Raw genomic sequence first — 21,199 nt, forward strand, 5'->3', positions numbered from 1 at the left:
GGAAAAGAAGATTTATTTTTTTTATGAAGGCCCCTTTGGAACTCTAATGCCAATTCGACCTCACTACCATTCATACCCCTAAATGCCAATGGAATGAAACATTTTTTTTTTTTAAATAAGATTGCTCTCATATCATTATACTGATAGTACAAGTCATATATTTTTTTTTAAAACAAAAAATCTTAATGACAAGAATAATAATATTGGCTGGGGACCAGTTTAGGGTGTACCCTGCCTCCTGACTGAAGATAGCTGGAATAGGGTCCACCACTCCCGTGACCCTAATGAGGATTACAGATCTGGAAAAGGTTAAAGAATAACAATATATTTATCTTGGTCAAGTTAAAAAAAAAAAATAGAAATCGGACAACGGGATAAGTAAAAATAAAGTTAATAAGTAAAGTAAACCAGAATTGTAGGAAAATAAAGCCATATTTTTTTCAATAAAGAGCTGTGATATTATGACGTGAAAGTCATGGGAAGTACACACGTCTTTTTTAACAAGTACTTTCTAAAAAGCACAAGTTCATTTATGTAATATTACCAGTTTTATTCTCGGAAAGAATTGCTGCTTTGTTTAAAACGAGATTTTTTCCCCTGTAATACTACCCAAATTTCTCTCAACTGTACTCTTGAGAACCTCGTCCCAAAAACTGATCTCAAACAGTCTCAAAAATGTGCTGTCATTCTTTGTCCTTTTTTTTTTTTTTACAGAAAAAAGTTAGAGAAAGTAAGAATATTTTCTAAAGTGAAAATGTGAAGACTAGATAGCCTTGAAAATAACTCCTCCTTTCAAAAGTTCATCTCTCCTTTTTAGCCAAGCATCCATCTCTTCCACATCCTTCGTCTCATTTGCTCATTATTTTTGTCGTCCAGTGAGTCATCCTTGGCCGCTTTCTTTCAAGCATCTGGGGCCCCGTTGTTCCGTCATGTCACAACAAGAAGGTCGGATCAGAGGCTAAATGGTCCTTTTCAGCCGCTCTTCTTCAGACATTCAAGGATTTCTCTGTCTGTTTCCTAAAGAAATTAGAATCGATGAACTATCAGCGTGTCTTTCCACACGTCCACATCGAGCGTCCTTGGCGGCGCAGACGGAGAATTCTGCCGTTTGCATCGGAAGCCGACGGCTGATACAAACAAAGAGGCGAGGGAGCACCTCGGTTTGGACATCGCTGCATATTTTTCCTTTTCTCTTTTTTTTTTTTTGCGTTATCTCAGTCACCCAGAATCCCCTTTGGAGAGTCTTCTCGCTGCGGAAAAAAATGTGGAATTGAGTGCTGCCCTCATGCCGGCCGCCTTAATTTGTTATCTGAACACAGAGTGATTACTCATGAAATTCATGCCGACTTCGGACTATTTGAAGCCGGCCAGATAACGAGCCTGTCGCCGCTCGCTCGGCAGCCCCCTCTCTCTGCGACATCTCCCGGGATTGTCGCACAAGTGTCCCATCCCACCCCCACATGGAACACTGCTTTGCACCCTTTTTTGAGCCAAGGCACATATCTAACATTTGAAAAATCTCACCAGAAAACAATATTTTTTTTTTCATGGAAAACAATTGAAATGCCATTAATCCATTCAAGTCTCCCCCAACCCCAGCCCCTCCAAACACCACCGAATGGACCACTTTTTTATTACTACATGTTTGTCATGTAGAAAAGACACTGTATTGTATAAAAACAAAGACAAAAAAGACAATGTAAATGAACCAGTTTATGAAACTACAGAGTGACATGAGAAGCTGGAGAAGGTTTGTCTCTGTGTGATTGTCTGGGTGTGAGTTGTGTCCTAGAGCAGCTCCTTGTAACACTCCTTACTTCACAGTAAAGAAAATAAGTATTTGAACACCCTGCTATATTGCAAGTTCTCCCACTAAGAAATCATGGAGGGGTCTGAAATTTTCATCGTAGGTGCCTGTTCACTGTGGGAGAGATAATCTAAAAAAGAAATATCCAGAAATCACAATGTTTTATTTTTTTAACAATTTTTGTGATACAGCTGCAAATAAGTATTTGAACACCTGCTTATGAGCTACAATTTTGATCCTCAAAGACCTTTTAGTCCGCCTTTCAAAGTCCACCTCCACTCCATGTATTATCCTGAATCGGATGCGGATCGGTTTCCAAGGTGACTGTTGTTAATACACTAAGACATCATGGTTTGAAATCATGCAAGGCACGGAAGGCTCCCCTGCTTAAACCAGCAGATCCGTCTTAAGTCTGCCAATGACCATTTGGATGATACAGATGAGTCATGGGGAAACTTTTGTCATCATATGAGACCAAAATGAAAGTCCAAGTGTCATCCATATGAACATTCTAAAATAGATATTGTAATGAAAAATACATATAACATTATTCACTTCAATGTCTATACGAAAAAATAAATGTGAGCGGAGAGCGCAACATCCATGCGCAAAGTTGCAGAACTGTCATTCTACGATATCCAAGTGGTCGCCATATAGGCTGCATACTCCGTCCGTGACGTCACCCGGACATTCGGTAATGAAAACACGCAGTGCACCCGAACTATGGGAGACGAACGTGCCTCTTCTGACACGGAAGCTCTTTTCGAAAAGGAGAACAGCACACAACCGAGTGAAGTTACCGGGGCAATATTACACTATTGTTTTGAGCCCTTGGGGCAATATTACACAATTGTTTCAAGCCATATTGAGATGATATACGATCACGGCTAAACCGCATCCCCGTCAGATCCACTTTCGCAGCGGAGCTGATCCATCGCGGCACATCGCAGCCGGCGGGTGTGACTTATGAAGGAGTCGAGCTGTGCTGTTTAGGGGGTTGTTCACAGACGCTGCAGTTCGCGATGAGCAACACAGTCGAGCTGGGGCACTTTACTGCACCCACGCGGCTGAGTGAGGCATTCTCGGCTGGGTTCTTCAGAGCCACCCCTGTCCGCAAAGCCGGACGCGCGGTCTTCGCAGAAGCCGTGACCGCCAAACGCGGCACCTCAGCCGGTGTGGCTGATTTTTGGCGCCGTGGTGACATATAATAGAGGCGAGCCGTGCTGCTTTTAGGGGCATGTTCATAGCTGCCGCAGTACTCGATGAACACCGTTGAGCCGGGGCGCATTACTGCGCGGATGCGGCTGAGTGAAGCATTCTTGGCTGGGTTCTTCAGATTCGCTGCCGTCCGCGCAGCAGCCCGACGCCGTCCAACACGCACATCGACATATTTCGTACGCGGATCTTTTGTTATGTTATGAGAGACCGATTAAATGGTCCGCCCCAAACTATTATTTTTTTTAGTAGCTCTATACACACCTACCTGTCATTCGGAACCCACGAAGCTCTCGTCCTCTGCACCCGTGCAATCCATTTTTCACAACGAACCGGGTCTCTTGCAAACTTATGAAGGGTAAATCCATTCTCCCGAGTGTTCAAGCAATGTCCAGCAATGCAATGAGCCAGCATTTTGGCTAACACAAAGGAACAACGAGCTAGCTTCCTGGAGTTAAAACCAATGGAAACAAATGAGTTCACTGGGGGGTGCTTCTGTCCTTTACGTCACTTCCTGCTTCTTCTCGAAAACAAATCCCTCAAGAGGATTTTCATGGTGAGAGTTACAAAAAGCTGTATACGTCAAAATCATGTTTTGCGGTGAAAAAACACATAAGAACATACTAAAAATCATTCTTTTCATGACAGTAGCCCTTTAAATTTGCCAATGACCATTTGGATGATACAGAGGAGTCATGGGAGAAAGTTTTGCGGTCAGATGAGAGCAAAATTTAACTTTTTAGTCATAATTCCACTAACGGTATTTGAAGGATCACAAATGATGAGTTCCATCCCAAGAACCCTAACCCTACTGTGAAGGATGGAGTGGTAGCATCATGCTTTGGGGGTGTTTTTCTGCACATGGGAGAGGACGATTGCACTGTATTAAGGAGAGGATGACCACGGCCACGTATTGTGAAATTTTGGGGAACAACCTCTTTCCCTCTGTCAGAGCATTGAAGATGGGTCGTGGCTGGCTCTTTCAACATTACAATGACCCGAAGCACACAGCCAGGAAAACCAAGGAGTGGCTCCTTAAAGTGGGACTGTCATCCCTATAAACATTCTGAAAGAGATATTGTCATGAAAAATACATATAACAGTATTCACTTCAATGTCTATACGAAGAAAAATGTGAGCAGATTGTGCGTCATCCATGCGTAAAGTTGCGCAATTGAGTGTCCCTCGACATCCAAGTGGTCGCCATATTAGTCGCGTCCTCTGTCCTTGACGCCATCATCACTTCTGCCGTTGAAAACGCGCAGTGCCTGCTACTATGGAAGCCGAACAACAGAGATATTCGGATTTTTCCGACGCCCCTTGTGACACCGAAGCTCTTTCAGGGTTCATACTCAGTCTGACCAAAAAATTTAAGGGCTTTTTAGGGGCATTCTTAGGGGCTGACACGAAAAATTTAGGGCCGACACAGAAAAAATTTAGGGCCGACACGAAAAATTTAGGGCCATCGTGGGAAATCAAGAGTCAGGAAAAAAGACTCACCCAATGGTGCCATCAACCGTTCTTGGTTCATCAAAGGTTCCAGTACCTCAGTACCTGTGACAGTGATCACCTGTCGCCCCTTGTGGTAGTTCTCATTGATATGAGCATTGTCAACGTCCTCACATAACAGTATACAGAAAAACAGCTTCTAACTACAATTGCAACTATATATACAAATGTCTTCTACTGATGTTTGTTTCAGCACCCCTACTCTAGCTCCTTGAGCCTACCCAGTGCCTCCTATATTTGTTGCTGCAGAGGTGCTAAAGTGGCTCTCTTGTCCTTTGCTCTGCCTCTGAGTGCATTGGCCTCGGTGATAAACCTCAGATTCCTCTTTTCTTCTGCCTCCTCACACAGCCTGTCAGCCTTCTCAATAAGCGTAGATATGTCAGTCTCTATTCTGGCTTTTTTGGCTTTGAGGCAGTAGAGATGAAAAGTGGGTAGGTACGAAGTCTTCCTTTCCCCACAGTGGTAGTTTTTAGCAATGTCACTGTCTAGGAACATGACTGCAAACACTTTTGAATTATTTTCACAAGATTTGTAACTGTAATGGCTGCAGATCACTTTTAAAGTCCACAAGATCCCTGCCTTTAACGAGTCCGTCTTCGTGTATTGAACTACGTTCATGGAGCCTGACTTCTGGCTGGACAACTGTAGGTGCGCATTAGGGATCGCAACCGGTTACAAATAACCAGTTATAATCGGTTTTCGAAAACCAAAACTGTAATCGGACTTTCGAAATCGGTTAAAATTTCCAATCATTTCTTCCGGTTCCTGTACTCCACATTGCGCAATTTTTTCAACATCATTCCCACTTTTTTCAGGTTTCGCTGTTAGAGTAAAGTTGGACTCAAAAGAACATTCAGTTAAATCAAAGAAACATCAAACATGTCATTGAGGAAACGCTCGGTATACTTTCATGCCCTTTCTGAAAGTCCGAAAGAAGAATGTTAACATTAAAACATTTTTACAAAAAAAAATAACAAAAATTTAACTTACACGAGTGCGTTGTTGAAAGCCACATTCAACAAGCTTGTTTGTCAATATTGTATACAAACTACCCCATTACCGCGGAGCAAATTAACGATCGATGGTGTAGGGCCGGGGAAAAGGAGTCGGACACAGGAACAAAACTTGTTTTATTGGCAGACATCAAAACACTACTCGCATAACAGGGGGAACTCTGTGAACTCGTCACTCCAGAAGAGCAACAACAAAAACAGTCCGTGCGGAACCCCGCACCCCAACTGCTGATCTTTTGGATCTCGATGAACCCAGCTCCCAAACTCCTTACTTTCAACCCAAGCTTCTTGAAAAATGCACTTCCCCGTGATACAAGTTGGATCGATGAAAGAACAACGCTACGTCATAACGAAGACGAAGTGAAATGCCTACTCACGGAAACAAACAATGGAATATCGACAAGATGGCGACTAGTTGTAAACACAGTGACTTCCGTTGACAATTTCCGGCTGATTTGGACGCCAGACGGATCGCTATTTTTTTTTTTTTTTTTACATAAAAAATTAATTTATTTTTTAGGAAGAATTTTGACGGTAGAGGTCCTTCCTTTGATATTTTTTTAATTTAAGGCTTGACCGGTTTTCGCGGATTTTAAAGACTTTTAGCAGCCCCTAAATGTACCTTCGAAAATTTAGGGTTTTTTAGGGACTTTTAGGGCCGCTGCAAACCCTGTCTTTTCGAAAAGGACAACACCACACAACTGAATGAAGTTACCGGGGCAATATTACACTATTGTTTCAAGCCCTCAGGGCAATATTACACTATTGTTTCGAGCCATATTCAGATGATATGCGATCACGGCCAAACCGCATCGCTGTCCGATCCACTTCCGCGGTGGAGATAAGCCATCACGGCTCATCGCAGCCGGCCGGTGTGGCTTATGACAGAGCCGAGCGGTGCTGCTTTCGGGGGGTGCTCACAGATGTCGCTTTATGCGTGGATTCTCGGCTGGGTTCTTCATTTGCATTTTGGCTAACACGAAGGAACAACGAGCTCCCTTCCCGGAGGTAAAACTAATGGAAACAAATGAGTCCACTAGGGGGCACCACTGTCCTTTACATCACTTCCTGCTTCTTCTCGAAAACAAATCCCTGAGAAGATTTTCATGGCGAGAGTTACAAAAAGCTGGATACGTCAAAATCATGTTTTGTAGTGAAAAAACACATGTGATAAGATTGGATGTGGGTTTTTCATGAATAATATACCAAAAATCATCCATTTCATGACAAGCCCACTTTAAGAAGCATATCAAGGTTCTAAACCTAAACCAACTAGAAAATATTTGGAGGGAGTTGAAACTCCATGTTTCTCAGTCACAGCCCAAAAACCTGTCTGATCTAGAGAAAATTTGTGTGGAGGAGTGGGCCAAAATCCCTCCTGCAGTGTGTGCAAATCCGGTGAACAACTACAGGAAACGTTTGATCTCTGTAATTGGAAACAAAGGCTACTGTACCAAATATTAACATTAGTTTTCTAATAAATTGTTAAAAAAAATCAAACATTGTGATTTCTGGATTTTTCTTTTTAGATTATCTCTTTCACAGTGGACATGTACCTACGATGAAAATTTCAGACCCCTCCATAATGCCTAAGTGGGAGAAATTGCAATATAGCAGGGTGTTCAAATACTTGTTTACTTCATTGTATGTTTGGTGTGTTTGTCTGTCCCATTCAACAAACTGATAATAGTACATCCTTCCCCACACATGAGGACATTACAGTACCTTGGTACATTGGTGCATTTGTTTTAACTTAATACAAACTGCCGTGTATCTGTAACTCACGTAATTCAGCTTTTAGCAAAAAAGAGCAAAAAAAAAAATAAGTAAAGTGACTGAAATAGGTTTACTCAATCTTTTAGCTCATCTACGCTTCTGTATTTTGGCATTTGTCATTGCTGAGCCAAGTATTGTTTGAGGTGCTGCTTGGTGTAAAAAGTTTGAGAACAACTGACTTAAAACACCACAACATGCTGCTACTTAGCATCTCTGTCATTATGCTTTTTATTTTTTAAAATTTTAAACGACTGGACTTGTAAGGCAAAGCCATTCGTTGTTTTAAATATACAATCTCTAATACTGTTTCTTTTATTAATGGTTTGAACCTCTTTTTTTTTTTTAAAGAATTATGCACTAATGCTGTATCACAAATCTATTGCAGAGGGGTTGCGACAGGAAGGTCATCCGGCGTAAAACTGTGCCAAACAACTGTGCGTTCATCTGAAATGACACGCTGTGGCGACCCCTAACGGGACAAGCAAAAAGAAAGCTATATGACAAACTTATATATTGTGAAGTGAATTAAGTTAACTGCCACCATTCAACGCTTGTTCCTCAAATTCATGCTGGCAAGTAAAAGCATTAAATAAATAAATAATCATCCAAAAAAACGGCTTAAGCCTGTACAGTGCCATGCAAAGTATTGGCCCTAATCTCAAATTCTTAGATTTGTGCATAGTTTCCCCATTTTAATATTTAACATTACCCAACAAATGTAAATATCACACAATAACAACCAAAGAATACTTGAAATGTTGTTTTTAAATGGAAATTACATTCATTAAGGACAACAAAAATATTCAACAGACACTGATGGTGTAGCGGCACACATGCCTGAATTTGGTGCAGGCAGCGTGGGATTGATTCCTGCTCAGTGGTGGTGTTTCGATGTGGCCTGTGACTGACAGGCGACCAGTTCAGGGTGTAGTTTGCCTTTAGCTTGAACTTGGTTGGGATAGGTTCCAGCAGACCCGCGACCCTTGTGATGATAAGTCGCTAGGAAAGTGGATGGATTGTAAAAATATCAAAGTTACCTGACCATGTGTCAAAAAAGTAATTGCCGCCTTAACCTTATAGGGCCAACTTCAGCAGCAACAAACAAAATCAAGCATTTCTCTATCTGCCAATTAGATATTCACATCTCTTTGGAGATATTGTGGCAGACTCTTTTTCAAAGAATTGCTAGAAATGTGGCGGCACAGTGGAGCAAATGGTTAGAGCGTTGGCCTCACAGTTCTGAGGACCAGGGTTCAAATCCCTGCCCCGCCTCTATGTCGTTTGCATATTCCCCTCATACCTGCATGGGTTTCCTCTGGGCCCTATGGTTTCCTCCCACTTCCCCAAAAAAACATGCATTCATTGGAGACTAAATTGCCCCTAGGTGTGATTGTGAGTGCAGCTATTTGTCTCTATGTGCCCTGTGATTGGCTGGCAACCAGTTCAGGGTGTACCCTACCTCCTGCCCATTGATAGCCGGGATAGGCTCCAGCACTCCCATGACCCTTGTGAGGATAAGCAGCTAAAAAAAAATCAATGGCTGGAGTGTCTTTCAGTACTTTTTTTGTCGGAATTTGATACAGCTGACCAAAAAAACTGCAGCAAAAACTGTTCAGCAGTTGAAACCATCAAGAAGCTGTCTCGACTCAATACCATCTGACTTATCCAAAAGTATTGTGAAGTCAGTGCTACCCGATTTTCAGCAAATAAGCAATTGCTTACTTCAGTCTGGTGAGTTTCCCAAAGCTCTTAAAGTCGTTGCTGTTAAGCCACTTCTCAAATACAGAGCAATAGAAGAATCCATGTTAACAAGCTATAGACCCATCTCAAATCTCCCGTTCGTAGCCAAGATTCTTGAGAAAGTTAATTTTAATGAACTCAGCAATTTCTTGAATTTAAATGGACTTTTTGACAAATTTCAATCAGGTTTCTGAACTCATCAAAGTACAGAATCTGCTCTTATCAAAGTGCAAAATGATATAAGGTTGAATAATGACTCCAGAAAGGTGGCAATTTTGGTCTTGTTGGATCATAGCATGGCTTTTGATACGGTAGATCAAAATATAATGCTAAATAGGTGGGAAACGTGGGTAGGACGAAATGGAATGGTCCTTAAATGGTTTAGGTCCTACCTGGAGGAAAGGAGCTACTTTGTGACCTTTGGAGGTGCTCAGTCTGAGGAAATGGCAATGACCTGCAGGTCAAGGGCTCAAGGGTCAGTTCTTGGACCTCTCGGGTTCAGCCTGTATATGCTACCCTTGTGTCAAATTCTTCAAAACTTTAATTTTGCCTACCAGAGCTATGCAGATGACACACAGTTATATTTAGCAGTGTCTCCAGATGACTACAGTTCAATTGAGGTATTCTGCCACTGTCTAAATCAGATACAGTAAATAACTGGATGAGCCAAAATTTTCTTCAACTAAATCACAACAAAACGGAGACAATTGTTTTTGGTAATATAGAAGAGAGAATTGCTGTTAGTAAACACCTGGACTCTCTATCTTTAAAAACCAAGGACCAAGTCTAAAACCTTTTTATTCTGATTGATTCCGACCTAACTTTCAACAATCATATCAAATCAATCACAAAAACTGCCTTCAACCATCTGAAAAACATATCTAGAGTGAAGTCTTGTATGTGTCAAGCAGACCAGGAAAAGCTCATCCATGCTTTTATCTCAAGTAGACTTGATTACTGTAATGGTCTTCTGACTGGACTCCCCCCCCAAAAAAAATAGTATGAAACAGCTGCAGTTCATTCAGAATGCTGCCGGTCGCGTTCCGACCACAACAAGGCGGTTAGAATATATAACTCCAATCCTAAAGTCCTTGCACTGGCTTCCAGTTAGTTTTAGAATAGATTTTAAAGTTCTGCTACTAGTCTATCTATCTAATTGTCTTTTTTTAAAATATTTTGTCATTTTTATTGTTTTTATTCCATTTTAAATGTTTTATCTCTTTTTTTTTCAAATGCCTTTAATCATGTAAAGCACATTGGGTTACCTCGTGTATGAAATGCGCTATCCAAATAAATTTGCTTTGCTTTGCTTTTAGTTTTTCACAGCACTGTACATCAGGTCCCTTCTATCTCTCAGCACCATGGTAAAGTTAATATTTGTTCATCTATGCCAGTGATGTACAATGACGGGCAGAACAATTAAATAATATTCTGTGAAGTGGCAGAAGATGCAATTAACTGACTGTATGTATGTAGCTACTTGTTACCATTTATACAATGTCAAGTACTAATGTTGTGTATACACTGGCACAGATAAATGAAAGAAAATAATATTTTCCTTGGCACAGTGGTTGCAAATGACTGCCATCGGGGTCTGGTTCTGGAGGGCAAAGGAAGATATGCTGGTGGACGGCCAAGCAGCCAGGGAGGCAGGGAAGGGGGACTTGTTAAAACAAACGTCACAGAACCTTCTTGCTTCTTTTTAAGTCTTTATGTCGGGGAGCTGTGCAGAGTAAAGTGGCGTCAAGGGAGCAGCGAAGAGGGGAGGTGGTGGTGGTGGTGATGGGGGGGTCTCCATTGAGAATCTGCTCTTTCAATCTGTGCTTCGGCAATCAAAAGGCAGTTGGGCCTGTGCGGCGGCGGTGTTACCCGAGGCAAATGGGCAGCTTGTGCCATTAAAGCTGGTGCTACTCAGCGGTGGGTGACACCATGTCACCAGCCCCTGAGGATTAGACTCTCTGTTTACACCCCGATAATGTCACCCCCTCACCCCCGCCTCACTCTTGTGGGTGGATGTGTAGATGGAAGAGGAGGAGGAGGAGGAGGAAGGCCACCACCTCAAGGCTCTTTTCCCAGCAGGGACGCACAGGAATGGCTGCGCGACGGCGAAGGCGAGAGAGGACGTGTCCGGGTGGGGTGGGGGTTTAGGGGTCGATTTTGCCAGCTTTAAACTCGCTGGTGTAAACCAAACCGAGAAGGGGCTGCTGCTCTATGGAGATGTGCTGTATTAAAATGCACCATTAGCCTTGAAGCGTAAATGAGGATAGTTGAGGGATTTTTTAGTTTTTTTTTGTTTTGCTGTTTTATTGTCGTTTTGAGCATTTGTATTCCTAGATGGGTGAAATGTCATTTTGGGGCAATGGTGTACAGTATGTATTTATCATCAGAAGTCAAACAATTGTGGGATACACTTTCCAAAAATGAAAAAAAAAATGTTATGTCAAGAGGAGTGCAATTAATCTGATTTTGGTTTAAAAAATAACCTGTGATCATGATAGCATGATTTCAGAGGGTCTCATCAAAATGCAGATTTTTAGGTTTTGCAGGTTGGTCAAGAACGAATCGCTTGCAAACAATGGGATTTCACTGCATTCGCATTCTCATTTCGTCTTGAATTTCTTTGTATCATGGGATGATGCTTTGGTTCTTGAGCTCTTGCAGCCTACTTCACGTTCTCTGACAGATTCTATTTAAATGATTTCGTGATTCAGCAAGTAGGGTGGTAATTAGGTTTGTGTGTGGCTTGTGAAATTAAACTCGCTTTTCCCAAATTTGTGGTCAGTCATGGCGACTTTGTGATGTAACAACGTGGGGCAATCACTTTTTAACAGAGGGTCAGAAAGTTTTTTTTTTTTTTTTTTTTTTTTTTTTTAGAGCCACAATAAATCAGACATTAATTTGAAAACTGCATTTTGTATTTCTGTCATGGTCCAGCCCTGACTGTGCGGGCTCCCGCATGGCCATGCTGATTAGGAGGCGCACTCCTGCGCCTCATGCTGGCTGATTGGCCCCGGTTAATATAGGACCATGGGAACGACTGGTCCGGCGCCAGATCAGTGCGGTTCATGCCCCTTTCCAGCACTCCCGTATCTCCGATCGACAACCCGTGTGTACCTACCTCCGCCTGTTTGTTAACCGTAAGCCTGACTCCTTTGACACTTCTTCCGTGTACCGACTCCTGCCTGCCCGAGGACCTGCCCTCCATGCCCGACGTCCCAACTACCGCTGTTACACCTGACTGCCTGCCCGATCTCCGAACTTGGAATAGTAAACGTTTTTCCCGAATTACCTCTGGGTCTCGCGACACCTGCATTTGGGTCCTACCTCCGTTTCGATGGGTCGTGACAATTTCCCTGGTTTGTCTCTGAGTGAGATTAAAATTGGTTAGATGATTTGAACCTTGGTGCATCATAGATATGCAAAAAAAAAAAACTTTTTCACGGCATGGTATATACAGTGTGCGTGTGTGTGTGTGTATGTGAATTTAAGAGTACAGAATAAGCTTTAGCGCACCAAGCAACTGCGATTGCGTGAGAGGGCAGTTTATAGTTAACAATTTATAGTGTGTGTGGGGGGGAAGAGGGGTGGGTGACCCAGATAAAGGCAGCAGGCGAGCATTGACCTCTCCCGGCAGGTGTTTTCCCGCTATGAGAGAGACAAGAGCGGCCCGGAAGTCTTAGGTTCTCATCTCTGACGGCATTACTGGTCTTTACAGATGCATTGCTGAGCTTTAGCGGAGTGAAACATCTCAGCTTTTATCTCCATCTCTTCGCCATCTTCCTGCCATTGGGGGTGAGCCCAGGGTCAAAAGTATTTGAGAATGAAAATGCAGAATTGGAACTAATATGTTAACCCGGCAAGGAGTGCTTTTTTGTGGAAGCCCTGGGGTTCCACCACTGCTTAAAAAGGCAAGGGGGGGGGGGCACCATATGGCCCGCTATGTTTTTTAAACCAACCCACTGACCGTTAACATTATCAAGACTCTTGAAATACAGCAGTGCCTTAAGATAGGAGTAACCTAACTTGGGAGTTTTGAGACTTTCTGTGTTTTTGTATTTTTATATAACACAACCGCATTAGTCAGCATTGCAATCACCCAACTTCATGCTAACACAGCTTGGGAAATGCCAATGACGGGCTAACAAAACTTACATTTATCATTCAGTGCTCTAATCCTATAAACATACATGGTACTTTAACAAACTGTATGTACAGTAGCTATAAATACTCATTCAATATCAACAATTTTAATTTTTTTCCCAAGATACTGATCTTAAACTATTGGTGTATTTTATTATTAATTATATAATATATAGATAAAAAAATATTTAGCTAAAAAAAGTTACAAAAATTTACATTTGCTTAAATATTTACATACTGTAATTATTGTACAATTAATTCATTACACTGTTAATTACACTGTCTATTAATAAAAACAGTAAAGTAAATAATGAGAATTAATTACTAAATCCCTTAAAATGATGCAATATAGAATATATATCTAAAAAATAAGAAAAATATTATACAGTACATATTGTGTGTATCGCTAATTTATCATAGATAGACAGGTTGTCTGTCTCCAAAATGTATAAAAAATAATGTATATATGTATGATATATAATAACGTATATATATATATATAAATTATTGCTTTATCAATAAAAATATATATACAGTGTATAAAAATGTATTTATCATATATATAGTACTGTAAACATTATTCATTTTAAAAATCTAAAGTCAGTGCCGCTACCAAGCCCAAGATCCCAATAACGTCCGATGTTTGATAATATTTGCACACACAGAAACCCCCACCCTCCACCCGACCCCAGGCCCATGACGAGAAAGATAAGGTCTAAATCGTTAATGTGAACTGCAACACCCCCAATAACGCGGATGCACTCTTTAGTGTAACTCGCATTAATTCATATTTCTGCTTTATCATGCAAAAATCACAAGTCATGGAATTGCTGCAAGTAGTCATGTATGAATGCATAAGTGTGGTTCTGTTGCATACTGTTTATATATTGTACATACCGTTAAATGTTTAATGAACTGCTGCACTGGTGCAGGACAGTACACTTGGCATACTCGACGCAAAACAAGACCTGACGCAGCTCTTAGAAACTGCTGACGTAGACTGTTTTGCAGCTGTTGTGCCTCCCCGCATTCAAATAACGAGGAACGTAACGAGTAGCCGTCGCATATCTGTACCTTAAACTGACCCTGGGTTGGGAGTGCTGGTTGGCTGCTTATACAGATCTGTCTTAATTTATGAGTTTAAATTGCTCTGTGACCAAGTTCGTAACTTAAGTTACTTGCATAAGAAAATCAATCTTCTCCATTTAAATGAATTGAAAGGTAATCAATTTGTTGTCGCTCCTCCCTGAAATAATGTTGAAAATCAGTGCGAATATTAAAACAAACACAAATGTACACAAATGTGCAAATAAGCCAAAAGTCACACTGTCGTACACTTTAAGGGACTGATGCCGGGAAGCTGGATTCAGTCAATGTTAACATCTCATGCATGCTCTTTGGGAGTGATTTAATTTTTTTATTCATGTATTTGGCTCTTTGTCCTGTACAACAAACTCCTCAAATTGCGTCAATGACTGGAACTGTCCATTTTTATTCCTTCACTTGAGTATGTCTGAAGCCCCCCGTAAATTGAAAGCCTTGTATATTGAACCACTCGTAAGTCAAGGTACCACTGAAGTTTTTATAGTTCTCTCCCGTGGTGCGCATTAGTACAAGATCATTGCCCACTACAAGTCAAATGGAAACTACAGTCTAAGGAAGAAGCAGGAGTGAAAAATGACTTGGTTAAAGGTGGAGAAAGAAGAGTGAAAGGTGTTTACTTGCTGGCGGCCTGTGGAGAAGAGTGTTTGCAGGTGCTGAGCAACACTGACCGGTGCGGACGCAGGGGCGGCGATGCTGGGCGTGCTGCTATCGGTGCCCGGCGCCGGCTCACTGTGGGTGGGCGTGGGCGTGTACAGCGTCATGGCGTGCTCGGCCACGCGGCTCTGTCCACTGTAGTCAGGCGTGGAGAGCGGGTGAGGTGCGGCGAACTCAGCAGGGATGCCGTTCTGTGGGGGTGGGGGATACTGGGCCGCAGTGTAGGGCTGGGTCATGGCGTCCGCGGGGTTGGCGGCCTCTTGGTTACCCTGGGAGACACATACAGAAATGAATGAGTTAAAACAGCAATTCCCCACCCTGATTAAACCACAGAGCACACATTTAACCTACAAATCTAATCCCACGATTATAAGTGAATATACTTGTATAGTATTTCCTTGTTTATCGCAGAGGTTACATTCCACACCGACATGGAGATGAGTAACTACTGTAATGTACTTTGAAATAAGTAGCAATAAGTAAACCTTGATATAGCGAGGGATGACTTTGTATCAAATCAACCTTCCCAATTGAAATGACTGGAATGCCAAATGGATTCACCTTTGAATTTTAAGCAAGCAAAACAAAGACAGATAGATACATAAATGTCTGGAGTAGAAAAAAAAAATCTGACCAATTAAGTGAAATTGGATCGTTCCCGTGGCGGTTGGAAATCAAAGTGTCCACCATTAGAGATGTGCCAAGGCGACCCCGGGGCATCACGGGGGCACCGATGCAGCGGCAGCCGTCACGGTGCATCAGGCCTGCCGTTAGCGATCGCCTTGATCAGCACTAATGAACACGGAGGGTGTTGTAGATCACACAGTCCCCAAAGGGCCCCAAACCCTCCCCCCACCCCACTGAGTCTACAGTGATCGTTACAAAGCACCAGAAGAAAAAGAAGGCGATCAATTCATTGATCAGTCTCTGATAATTACAAACTTTGACCTCAACACTGGAGCTGATTCTTCTCGCGGTTACATTTTTTACTTGGCATATGTCACCTGCTGATTGAATGTCAACAGACCAAACAGCAACTTAGTTTACACTTGGAAGATAAAGTGGTAGGAGTCTAAAACAGCAGTAGGAATCTAAAGTACAGTTGTCCCTCCCCATACAGTGGTTCACTTTTCTCAGGCTCACTGTATCACTGATTTTTAAACTGTGTCTAATTTTATTTCACGGATATTTCACTATATCATGGGATTTTCAGATGTTCGTATTTCCACACGGACCAAGGTTATGGCAGAGTCACAAAGGAATAAGCATACACACATAGTTTCATTTTATTGAATAAGCAGTAAGGAGAAAGACGCGTAATAAGCACATTGATATGTTAGCTGCATAGAACCTGGGGCACTCAACCCGCAAACTGGATAAAAGTTAACTACTAGCCACTACACTGAGCAACAACAGATGACTTTCATTTGCTAACTCCCCAAGTCAATCACCAGGCCAGGCATGCTTTTTAAAGCCATACACATTGAAAGTCAGAGATACTGATCTGTAGAACTGGCGACCCAAAAATTACCTGCAATTCACACGAATATTTTGTGGTGGTATTGTTGTAAAATCAATTTTTCATACAATTAAACCAATCATTACTAGTATTATCGGTAGAATGATTGATTAAAAAAATATTTGATAGCCCTAGCCCAATCCTTAAAAGAACATGGGAAAGGTTTATAAGATTGCGGGTGTGTTTTAAATGTTTAAAATATTCAAAAACAAATATATGGTCTCTGCTTCATGGATTTTCATCTGTCGCGGGGGTTCTGGGATCTAACCCCACAATTATCTGTTTATTTCCATAACTTTAACTGTTCCTTTACATTTGTGTTGCATGGAGTCCATCACCTGTAAACTGCTATTCCAGCCAAGAAAATGTAAACTAAATTAGTGTCGTAAATCACTCTAAGAAACATAGATGTAAAGCAGTTCTCAGTAACAGTGGTTGTAAACTGAAAATGATTGCCAGTGAAACATCCATCCGTCCATTTTCTGAGCTGCTTATCCTCACAACCGTCGCAGGAGTAATGGTGCCTATCCCAGCTATCAACGGGCAGGAGACGGGGTACACCCTGAACTGGTTTGCAGGGCACATAGAGACAGAGAACAGTGAGACTCGCAATCACACCTATGGGCAATTTAGAGTCATCAATTAATGCATGTTTTTGGAATGTGGGAGGAAACCGCAGTGCCTGGAGAAAAGCCACGCAGGCATGGGGAAAACATGCAAACTCCACACGGGCAAGGCTGGAATTTGAACCCTGGTCCTCAGAACTGTGAGGCCAATTCTGTAACAACTTTGCATCATTCTGCCTCCCTCTGAAATACTGACCAAAAATTTTGGAACCACTGTTCTGAATAACTGCTTCACATGTCTGTTGAATGGAGTCCACCATTTGTAAACTGCCATCCCAGCCCAAAGATCCTACATTACATTCAACAAAATCACTGTTATTGCTCTGAACACACGCGTCTGTTTGTGGGATCTCATTCCTCTTCAAATATTGTACATGACATTGTCCATTCTAGCCATGTAGCAGTGCTGGATAAAAGAAGCGTATTTTGGGCTTCTCTTGCCTCGAATCTGGAGGCATCTTGTAGCTTTTAAAGTCAATAGTGTTCTGGCTCTAACAGATTGCTGCAGATGGACTAAGGTTGAGTTTTGCAAGTGTGCCTTTTAAGAGCTGACAAACAAGCAGACTCCAGACGAACATCATCTGCAAACATGCAGCCTGGCTCCCTGGTGCCAGGCCATGATGAGCCGCGTCGCTAATGCACTCGCGCAGCTTAACTGTTAGCGGGTGTGCCGTTGTTGCTGTTAGCGCTCGTGCTAACGAGCTGCCGGAGCGGACATCCAACTGTGCGAAGGTGGAACAATAACGGTGGATTCCAATAACAAGCAGACGCAATTTAAAGAAAGGAGTGTCGGACGTAACTCTTTGGACTAAGAGAGAAAAAGGCAGGCAAGCAGCTTTATGACAGCAGAGAAACAATAATGAGAGAAGCTGGCCTGCTTTACAAGGCGAGTGGGGACGGCGAGGCGGTAGATAAACGTGTTTTATTCCTCGCTGCAGCACGGCCAGTCAGGGAAGGTGCGTTAGCTTTAATGAGCGTGTGGAGGAACGCTGCGCTGTAAACGTAGTGGAAATAATTTCACGCAGACGTGTCTGCAAACAAAAGTCAGTTGGAAAAAAAAGCCCGCATTTGGCCAATTAAGGCGATGCTCCATTATGGAAATGAAAGGAGGGAAGCCTTGAGTGGTTGAAGCTACCATGCAGCCTGACCCCCCCTTCACACCACCCTTACCACCCCCCCTCTCTTTATGCAGGAACTTGTTTTTAATCTACCCCTGCGCTCTACTTTGCAGCTCCCTCCAGTCATGGCATTATATAAGACGCCTTCTTCATTTTAAGGAAGCTCTTGATGTTGGCAAATTTCCCGACTTGTTCTTTTCTTCAAGCACAAACGTGGTCGGAAAAAGGCCATCCTGCTCTGCTGGTCTGACAGCTTCTGGATTTTTTAAAGCAGCCTAATCATCATCATAATCATCATCATCATCAACAACAACAATAACAAGGCACAAGAAACAAAAAGCTCAGCAACACAAAAACAAGAAAACTTCTAATGCGCAAGGGGTGCTTTAGTTTACAAACAGATTCTTTTGCAAACTAACTGGGAAACGGATGATCAGCGAAAACCAACCCCCAGAAAGCTTAAAAAAATCGAAACGATATCATTTGTGGCCCGCAGTGACGTCTCTTAAAACCATGCATAATTTTAACAGGATCTGTATAAAACTGTCACCTGAGTAACATGGACAAAATAATCTTCTAGGCAGCAAACATGGTGGAAGGACGATATCAATCTGTAGTACCCCCTGGTGGTTTAAAATAATTGTCAAGGTCTTGGACATGCTGAAAGGACCATTTCTCAAAGTTTGTCTGCTAGAACTGGAGGAAGTCCAGAGACGAGACTGGGAAGTCTGGGCTTTCCTCACAACCTGAACCTAGAGGAGGACAAATGGAGTGGAGGAGGGGAGGACAATGTAGTATCAGAGGCAGGGACATCATAACTCCAGGGGAGATTTTTCACCCCCCCCCCTCCCCACCACCACCACCACACACACACACACACACACACACCTTTCCCACTGTTATCATCATCCCATTCCTGTTCTCCCCCTGGCAATTGACAGCTTGATGCCTTGTCCACAAATGCAGAATTTTCTGGTACAACTCCAAGTATCCTTCCACACTATTGCACAGCTTGTATTGCATCTGATTAGAAGCTGGATGACAGCTGCGTGAAAGGGAATAGCAGAAGGTTTGACCGCCCAACACTCTCTTCTCTTGTATTGAAAGCAACTGTAAAAATTTGTGAACAATCTTTTATGTTACAACAGGGATTGTCACTGCTTATTATTTTAATTATCTAAATGCAGGATGAGTCATAACAAATTCACATTTGGTCTGATGTAATTTAAAAAGTGTAAATTTTAAGAGATATTTAAGCATTTTATGATCAATCGATTTAATCATTTTCAGGCTTAATGTCCCGGGATCCAAACACAAACATTTTGAGGCTTGCTGGGCTAAAACTTATGAAAGACGCAACTTGACTTTGACTTGAACTTCATGACTTCACAAGTCTTGCCTTTGACATTGTTTACAAGCCCGTGTGCCATCTGTCTTGTTTTTGGAAAGAAGAGGTATTTTTTGAGCTGTGCAGAAAAAAAAAATGAGAAAAGAGAATGGCAAAAAGCAAGGCTTGCAATCCAAAGATAAGCGACATGGGAAGTATGACATAAATTCATCCGTCACAATAAAAATCATAAAGAAAAGTAAGCTTTATTAACTGGAGAGTTTAGTTCATCAATGCCCTTTCAAACATGAACAAAGCTTCATGTTTGATATCGATTTCATCAAGAATACACAACAATGTGTGTAAATAAACAATTGAGATTGGTTTGGAACTATTAAGCAAAAATAAATAACGTATGACTGTGTGTGTTAAACTAATGCAAGCACAGCTACATATGGCAAACTGACTAATCTACGGTTACATATTGTGACAAGGCAAGATAGTATGACTTGCTTAACCCAGGTAAAGTCTTGACTCTACTTGAAGGAAATTTCGCCGGACGTTGTCTATTTTTTTCCCCCAACAGCAAGTTGGTTTAAAATTTGAAAGACTTGAGACTTTATCACATGCACATTCGGTATTTGACCTACACCCACCTCTGGCCTTCACTTTTTCATCGTTAATAGTAGCGAGTTGCGCGTCTTCTCCTAAAGCAGCTACTGGTGCAAAAGAGGAACAGAAAATAAACGTTTGCTGACAGAGTGCCCAGGATGGCCTTGGGTGGCAGCTTTCTTTTGAATCAGACCCTCGAAGTGAGAACAATGCTTGGAGGAGGACGGGGAGGAGGAGGAGGAATTCCACTCAAGCAAGTCGGGAGCGACTTTTTAAGAGGGCAGCGAGGCAAAAGTGGCGAGGATGAAAAAAGGGGGGCACAACACTTGTTAGCTAAACACAAAGTAAGCGGAGGCTTTCGTGTGATCTTGGCTGTCCTCTGATGTACATGACAAACAAGTCATCCAACTGGAAGAAGAAGAAGGAAAAGGAGGCCGGTAGACTCGGACATGGGGGAGTTGCACTCATCCTCGCAGTTGTCAAGATAATAGAGCGCCCTGAAAACAATCCTGGCACAACTGATTATGTTGTATCACTGTTTGTAAAGCCACAACTAGCCAACTATACAATTGTGAATAAATTACAGTTGCTGCCTAACAGCCCTACCTCGTTATTGCAAAAAAAAAACAACAAACTGTGACCCCTAGCTTTTCTGGAAACAGCAGGGAACCTGGGTGCCAATCACAAAAAACCCCCCAAAAAACATACTGTACAGTAATTGATGCCCCCTCAAAATGTGTATAATTGCATATATTGATCCCTTAAACCATAAATATACAACAAACTATGGACAAAAACAGTTCTGTTTGTCAGATGACATTCTTTTATTATGTTGTCATAAGAATGTTTTTTTAAGTACATTTTTGGGGGGACTGGAAAGCATTCATGGCATTTCAATTAATGGGGGAAATTCATTTGAGATGAGTCACATGGACCGTATAAAGCTCATTAAGGTACCTTGGTAAGATATAGTATGTAGACTAGAATGTCCTTAATAGACTTGGAACTGACTGGATTTGTGTCCAGCTCAAAACTCAAA

At 42.0% G+C, this 21,199-nt stretch overlaps 1 protein-coding gene across 6 annotated transcripts in view; it reads right to left on the bottom strand.

Annotated features, from left to right (window-relative positions):
• Nucleotides 1–21,199, bottom strand: part of LOC133514209 (RNA binding protein fox-1 homolog 3-like) — a 485,672-nt gene that overhangs the window by 53,081 nt on the left and 411,392 nt on the right. For 4 of the 6 annotated variants that reach the window (XM_061845706.1, XM_061845705.1, XM_061845707.1 and 1 more), the window contains one exon: nucleotides 14,973–15,227. In XM_061845706.1, the coding sequence (XP_061701690.1) occupies nucleotides 14,973–15,227 (255 nt within the window). Of the gene's footprint in view, nucleotides 1–14,921; nucleotides 15,228–21,199 lie in introns of all 6 variants that reach the window. The other 2 variants (XM_061845703.1, XM_061845702.1) reach the window with 1 other exon arrangement.

Source organism: Syngnathoides biaculeatus, chromosome 16, assembly GCF_019802595.1.
Source record: "Syngnathoides biaculeatus isolate LvHL_M chromosome 16, ASM1980259v1, whole genome shotgun sequence".
Classification (NCBI taxonomy): Eukaryota; Metazoa; Chordata; class Actinopteri; order Syngnathiformes; family Syngnathidae; genus Syngnathoides; species Syngnathoides biaculeatus.